The 8,199-nt window shown below is 30.3% G+C and overlaps 1 protein-coding gene across 2 annotated transcripts in view; it reads left to right on the forward strand.

Annotated features, from left to right (window-relative positions):
* Positions 1-8,199, forward strand: part of LOC106692886 (alpha-N-acetylglucosaminidase) — a 27,785-nt gene that overhangs the window by 15,776 nt on the left and 3,810 nt on the right. Inside the window, exons 7-16 of one of the 2 annotated variants that reach the window (XM_014439119.3) lie at positions 203-266; positions 341-486; positions 2,448-2,532; positions 2,917-3,066; positions 3,140-3,282; positions 5,232-5,304; positions 5,517-5,606; positions 5,690-5,889; positions 5,963-6,083; positions 7,692-7,785. In XM_014439119.3, coding sequence (XP_014294605.1) covers positions 203-266; positions 341-486; positions 2,448-2,532; positions 2,917-3,066; positions 3,140-3,282; positions 5,232-5,304; positions 5,517-5,606; positions 5,690-5,889; positions 5,963-6,083; positions 7,692-7,785 — 1,166 coding nt within the window. Of the gene's footprint in view, positions 1-202; positions 267-340; positions 487-2,343; positions 2,426-2,447; positions 2,533-2,916; positions 3,067-3,139; positions 3,283-5,231; positions 5,305-5,516; positions 5,607-5,689; positions 5,890-5,962; positions 6,084-7,691; positions 7,786-8,199 lie in introns of both variants that reach the window. The other variant, XM_014439128.3, reaches the window with a different exon arrangement.

The following is an 8,199-nucleotide window of genomic DNA, read 5'->3' on the forward strand; positions in this document are numbered from 1 at the left end:
AAAAATATTTTTCCTTACACCACAATGCTCATAATTCTTCAGTGGCATGATTTATAACCATTATAAAATTAATAAGAATAAAATATTATTAATTATTAGATATATTTTTATTTGGATACTTCCCTAGTGCAGTAGGTTCATATGAATGAGATTATAACACGCTTTGAAATTTATTCAAACTCTTATTATTCTTTCCTTTCAGCCCATACATATTGGCACCTGATGACCCTACTTTTAATAATGTTGGCTCTCTATTTCTGAATGAGGTATAGTCTTTAATAATAACTTTTAATGATGAACTTATATTAATTTCAAAACTGATTAAGTATTATCATTATAGTACATTCAAGAATTCGGAACTGATCATATATATAATTGTGATCCATTTAATGAAATGTTACCATCTTCTGGGGACTTGGATTACCTACAAAGAATAGGAAGATCAATATATGAATCCATAAATTCGACAGATCCTCATGGAATTTGGTTCGTATAGTTTTATTATACTCCAATATATTTCTGTCTGCCATATCCACATCGTCAATATGTTTATTGTTTTGTGTATTGAGACTGAGTGATATTGATATTGTTGTAACAAGAATTATCTTTTATTTTAATGTTTTTGAGATAATGGGCTTTTGTATGTCTTTTGATGAAGTCTCAAATTGCTTACGGACACCTTATTTGTTTTGCTTTATGTCCAAATATCAAATGTCCATTTCATCAACCTCAAGAAATATATATTGTATTTTTAAAACAATTCATTGTTTTATTAGTATGTTCATGTGCTTCGATATATATCTGTAGTCCTTACAATTCAAACATGGATCATTTTCAAACAAACTGTTGCTTCATTGTTCTCAGATTTTATAGAAACTTGGGAAAATGTACTTTTATTTTATTTTTTTAAAGCCTCAATCTGCATTCAATTCGTTTTAAATCATAAAACATTTTGAGCTATTAAATGTTTATAAACGGATGGGATAATTAGTTCTAAAAAACTTAGTTTTTTGGATATAGTAAAAAAACTGTTGTTTCGAATGTTGGACATGGGAGAGACAGTTAGGAGGGATTGGTGGGAAGCTATGGGCTATCTTTACCGAGACTCCTTTCATTGAAAAATTATGAGATGGCAACGAAAAGACTTCAAGCTAGAAACCATTTAAAATTTTTATAATCCTCATCTGAACACACAATGCCGGTCAGTAGCTTTAAAGCCAATGCTTTATAAATGAAATTTAAATTTTGTAATTGTAAAATTTTGATAGGATGAGCGAATATAGCACGTGTCCGTAAAAGATAAATTGCCCTCACTAACGACATACTTGGTTGTGTTTTCAAAACTGATGCCATCTAAGTGGTCCAATTAAATGACAAAGTCGAAGCAATTGAGTTTTCTGCGCTTCTATGTTTTTTTTTTTTGGGGGGGGGTGATGAGACCAAATTTAAAGTTAAAAACAAAATCACCAGGCAGGTTCTCAGAAATTGGGGAGAAATAGCGAAATATTTGCACTTTTTTTTCAGATTTTTGTCCATAACTTTGAAACCTTGCATTTAATCGAAAAACTATCCGATTCGTGATATGTTCTAGAACTGCTATAATTTTAGCAAAATTAGACACAAAGAACTGGTGTAAAGGATAAACAAAGTATAACCCAAGGTTAGCTCCCTGGTATACGCCTCCAAGTCCAAACGCTGTTACGACCCCTTACACTCTTGCATACTAACAACTTTACATTACCTCTATAGGAAATTCAAAGCTCTTAAATTCTGTAGTACTCTTTTCTTTTCTTCTCTCGTTTCTTCGTGAAATGCATAGATTATGAGTTACCCGAAGAAGGACGCCATATTTAGCAAAGTACGCATTTCAAATTCCTTAAATGATGGTCTTAAATTAACTGTCCGAAAGACTTCCAAGAAACGATCATATGTACGGTGGACTGATGTTTTTAATTTAATTATTTAATTCTTCATTCCATGCAACGTTAAATCTCAAATTTAAAATACAATTTATTTTTTAATAGTAATCGCCTTAATTAGTAAAAATCATAAACCAAAAGGTGGATAAATACCGAAAAAATGTAATAATTAGTAGTTACTTTGACCAATGGGGAAAAAAATTTTTTTTGGAGCAAAACTCTTTTTTATAACATTTTTTTTTCCAGATTTTTATATCGACAGTTTATTTAAGAATGATCCACAAATACAAATAGAATGAAAGAGGGTGAGGGGATAGGAGAGAGTGAGAGCACAAATTGATTTTTTTAATTTTATAGTTATTGTTTTGTTTTTTTCTCTCAAAAATGTTTATCCACTTGCGACATTAATAAATATTTTTCTTAGGATGCTCCAATCATGGACATTTCTGCAAACAGAGTTTTGGTCATTGAATAGATCTCAGTCCTTTTTAACATCTATACCCACAGTAAGTAAATTCATTTTTACAGGATGCTCCAGGGATGGTTGTTTAAACATGATTTTCTTTTTTGGACAAAGAAGAGAGCAAAGGCATTTTTAACTTCTATATCTATTGTAAGTCAAAGTTTGACAGCTAATGACTGCATGGATTCCATGAAAAGATAAAAAGTGAATACATAAATAACTACAACTACAATAATAAATAAATAAATACTACTTCAAGGCTAAGCTTATCTGGACTAATCAAAAATATTTTTTTTTTAGAAATTCAATAATCAATTTGACAGACATCATATTAATTTTCTTGTACCATATATTCCTGCAGATTTTTCCGGAAATTGTCACGATTAAATGCAATTATTCTCTAACAGACGTACTACTTAGAACTTATTAAAGCATGATTATTAACCACCTATATCCACAAACTCAATTTATAATTATAATTTATGTTGATTTAAATCACACTTAACTGTTTACCTACATCTTTCTTTTTTCCAGGGTAAATTTCTAGTTCTTGATTTACAAGCAGAAATAAATCCTCAATACACCATAATGGATTCCTTTTTTGGACAACCATTTATTTGGTGTATGCTTCATAATTTTGGAGGAACATTGGGATTGCACGGTTCCTCCGATTTCATCAACAATGTAAAAATACCTCATATCTATTACTTTCATCATGAATTTTTCTTTTTTAATAGAATTTAATATTTTTTTTTAGAATATATTTGAAGCTAGAGAATTTGACAACTCCACCTTGGTGGGGGTTGGAATAACACCTGAGGGTATTAATCAAAACTATGTCATTTATGATTTGCTAATGGATATGTTTTGGAGGAAAGAACCAGCAAACCTTACAGAATGGTATGCTTCTGAATAATAAATAACATAATAAGCAAAATAGATAAAATATACGATTAAAATTTGTTTCACTGATGGTCGATTTAATCTATTCATATAATTGGTGTGTTTAATCTAAACAAATAAATATAATATAAGATTACGAGCATGAATTATAAGAATGTGTTACAAAAACCTCTTTACAATTTAATGTTTTATTCATTATTAATCATATAATATTGATAGTTAAGTATTATCGCTTTTAGTACTCCATACCCTTTTATTTTTCTGCTATCAGAATTAAGATTTTCTTTCTGCAAATTATCAAAATAAACTTTCAAGTCTTATTCTAAATTTTTTTTTATTTTGAAAGTGGAAAGTGTATTTCAAAAAAGTTGCGAATCCTTTTTCTTTTAAGTCATAGCAAAATAGTTGTTTACTTTTAGAACAATACTAGTCTCTTATGCGAGTCTTGGTTTCTACCAATAAAGGTGGAGCCTTCTGTTTTTTTTTTCAAAATTTAGCACTATATGTTGCCTCTATCACTATGTTAAGAATATTTCGAGAACCATGATTCCGATCCATATTGCAATGTATTATCACAGCTGTCACAGGATGCTACGAATGTTTGCCCAAATATTGGGTCGAATGTTCGGAAACCTCTAACTCTCTTGGGCCTCACTTAGTTCAGATTGTACTATGAATGGACGCTCAATCCCATTCATTGTCACCTTGATAAACAGTTCCAGTAGAGCTTCCCTACTGATACTGTTATATGATGCCTTAAAATCAACATTATAATGAATTTATAAATGGAATTTGGTCCGGGTGCGATCAAATAAAACTCAAATAGTAAAATTGGTGTACTATTTTTATTTGAGCCAACGTTTCGCCCATGTTGCAGGGCTTCGTCAGGGCTGTTTTGACGGAAGTCAAAGTCAGAATTTATGTTCATTATATAGTAATGAAATTATAAAAAACAAGAAATGAAGCTTTCTTTATACTCTATGCGCCCGCGCAGTTGCCTGGCTGCAAAGACCTGCACCTCAACCACTTGAGCTAAAGACGGCCCAATTGGAATTGATTTCACCATTTGACAGTACTTCTCACTCCTCATAATTAAGCACTGCTATTACAATTTTCTCAACGTGGACTAATATTATTTTCTCCTATGACAGAATTAGGCAATGAGTAATGTCAATCACAATTATTTTCTGTTGTAATTTAAAATTAGTTAATGAAATAATAATTTTGATTAATAATTTCAACTAATGAAGCACTGTAATTGTAATAATGTTCCGAAATTAGAATTATTAGTTGAACCAATGTAATTGCGATTACATTTGACTGTATTTAGTAATCTCAATTACGTTTTGCCCAAATTATTCCTAGTCTCCTCATATTAGAGATGGCGCTTATTGAATATAATACGGGATTATAGGTTGTTCAGTTGATTTTTTCTTTAGGTTTTATTATGTGGTTTTGAGCACTCAAAATATTGTTTATCGAAATAATTATTTGGTTTGTTTTTTTTCCAAGGATATAATCTTTTTTCAACTGAGAAAATGAAACAGAATAAATAGCATTTTGTTTTTTTTTTGTTTTATATAGCCAAAAAAATAAAGGGAAACCTGACTGTTTTAACTTCATCAAATAATTGGTAATTTTAATTCAACAAAAAAGAAAGATTATTTTCTATGAACATGATGTAATTTATTAAAGATACTTTTATTGAACATAAATACAAGAGCTTAGAACGACTTTTGTGAATGTATTGAAACATATAGGTACAGCACATGTATAAATATTCTGCTAATTTCATTCAAAAATAGTTTTCCACAGGCGTCAAAAATTCATTATTTACGATTTAGGTTTCTACCAAACTTCTTTCAAAATGTATTATAAATATTTGCATGGTAAAAAGATAATAGTTATATTCTCTATACCCTTCCTAACATTCCAATATATTTCAGGTTTAGCAATTACGCAAGGCGACGATACGGAATACAAAATATACACACCCAAAATGCTTGGAATTTATTAAAGGTGAGCAGCTAAATATTATTTATTCATGTTATTATAGAGAACAAATCTATAAACACTTTATATTACTTTAACTATACTAATCTCACCCATAAGCATTGCATTAATGGTTTAATTTTTTGTCTATGCTCATACATTCATACATTTGTATGTAGAAATGAACTACAGGAAAAAAAAAATAATTGAAGATAATATGACTATAAATTTGTTTCTAGCAATCCGTTTACAACTACACCGGTGATGAAGCCCAACATGGAAAATACACTGTAGTCCAGCATCCCCGACTTAACATGGCATCTGATGACGTAAAAAAAGACAACTCTTTAAGCTTAAATAATTTATTAACCTAATATATGAAATAATTCATGTATTCATTGCATATTGCTAGCTATGGTACAGCGAAACTGATGTTTATGATGCTTGGACAGAACTACTGCAGGCTTCTTCTGAAATACCAGAAAGATTAATGACAGAGACATTCTTAGTGGATCTTGTAGATGTTACAAGACAGGCATTGCAGCTTAAAGCAAACGAATTGTTCATAGACATTTATGATGCATACGTTGAAGGAAATTTAACTGCTTTACGGTGAGTATTGTCATTATTTTGCCTGAAGCATGTATTTGAGTTGTTTGAATTGAAAAAGTAATTATTTTTATAGGAAAAAATCAGCAACGTTCCTTGAACTCCTAGATGGCTTAGAAACTATATTAGCGAGCAATCGTAAATTTCTATTGGGTAACTGGATTAATTCTGCAAAACGAATTGCTACTACGCCACTAGTAAGTAAATGCTATTTTTTTATAGAGTATAAGGCACAATAAAAAATGAAAATAATAGAAAAATTCATATCTTCCATAAATTATTAAAACTGAACTTTTAAAAAATAAATAAAATTGCAATAAAACTGAAAATACACAAAAATATCTAGTGTGTCCATCCGCATGCCTTCCCTTACCACATTACTTGCAAAGACCAATATAATAAATAATTCATGTTGTATCTTCAGTAATATTGCTCCGGTGAAGATTTTATGTTTTATAATATTTGAGATTTATAGCATTTGAATTATACGAAAAATTAATAAACCGAAAGTGAACGGATTTCCCTGGAAAACAGCAAATTACTTTTAAAACATGACCACGACGGTTCCAACTATTAGAACATTTACTAGACAAACGGTCTAAACTTTCAATCCATTACAAATGACTGATCTACATGACTAAAATCCTTAATGCTCCTTACTTTGTCACAAATCCAGTCATTCATCAGGATCCTCATTGTACTGTATTTTGCCAAATTGGCTAGAACCAGATACCAATTCTTCCATGATAAACTTCCCAAACATCCAAACCCATTTATATCTAGCCAGGCAACTCCTTTAATACCTGATAATCCTCCTAGGCGACTGAAAAGAAGATGGCCTCGAGATCCTTTTCTCTAAAAATGTTATTGGAGTTCTACCAATGGGTAGATTCTCCACATGTCTGTATCATTTCATTAATATAACTCACATTTACTTATTGTATATATTTAATACAATTTTAAATATGAAATAATAAAACAAAATGGATATAAAATTCAATACGTTGTAACTTTACTAGTATTGGTCCAATTTGATGATTTATTAAAATTATTTTGAAGACAATTTAATTTTCTTTCAAAATAATATAACATAATAGGACTCAGGATAGATCCGTTACAAACAGCACTTTAAAAATTTATCCCTATTGTAATACTCTTCCAACCTAGGTGAAAAGGAAAGTAAAAATTAAATTATTACAGACACACAGGAAGAGCCAGGGGTTTGATTATTACTAGATCTTCGAATATCCAATAAATATTAATCATATTGAAGATTATTATAAAAAGAATAAAAAAAATTAAATCTTTACCGCTACAACCCATGAAGGATTAGGGCAGCAGTTCTTTGTAAGGAAGTACTTTTTCTAGACCAACGATTGTGCAAGGAGGTGATTTGATCAGAATCTCGCTCGATCACCAGATTTTGTGGGCCTCGGAGTGCTTCCAAACCCACAGGGCTGAATCATGGCTACAGTGAAACAGAAAATAATTATCTGCCACAGCCGGATTCAAACCCAGGTCCTTGAAGTTAGTAGCCCAATGCCTTACCAATGAACTACCCACTTAATTAGAAACCAATTTTATATTCGTATTTATTACTGCTGTTTTGAATATTTCTCTATATGAAGCGTTATGGTTGCCAACAATTTAATTTATCATTTTCAAAAGAGATAATCTAATCAGAGAAATGTGTCTATCTCAACTTTAATTTTTTCATTTATTAAATAATAGATTGTATAAAATAGTTGTTGAAAATAGTATTTTAGGTTTTCTACATCTCAAAACTGAAATATTATTTCTTGCAGGAAGAGAAAATATTTGAGAGAAATGCGAGGAATCAGATTACACTCTGGGGACCCAATGGAGAAATACGAGATTATGCCAATAAACAGTGGTCAGGTAAAGACAAAAAAGATTGGTGTAATGGTGGTGGTTTAAGGTAAAAAACATTATAAGGCTGCCTTAAAAACGTAATATCAGTTTCGTACGACATATTCACAAACACCCTCAGACTCAGGGAACCATAAAACGGGTTTAAAATTCCGTCGAATATTCGGATTCATAATATTTAATGGACGCTATTCCCTAACTATGGGTTTCATATATAAATAAACGAAAGTAATTACTATATGTTTCATAAATAACCAAGTAAAAGTAAAACTATAGTAACCATTTTAAAATTTTGAATTCAATGTCATTCTTTTTTTTTTTTTTTTTAAACTTGATAGATTTATTTATTGATAGATATTACAATCTGTCACACAGTTGTGGGCAATAGGTAATATTGATGAATGATCTCATACATACTAAAAT

This window comes from Halyomorpha halys, unplaced genomic scaffold (genome assembly GCF_000696795.3).
Source record: "Halyomorpha halys isolate HHAL.00 unplaced genomic scaffold, Hhal_1.1 Scaffold6.1, whole genome shotgun sequence".
Classification (NCBI taxonomy): domain Eukaryota; kingdom Metazoa; phylum Arthropoda; class Insecta; order Hemiptera; family Pentatomidae; genus Halyomorpha; species Halyomorpha halys.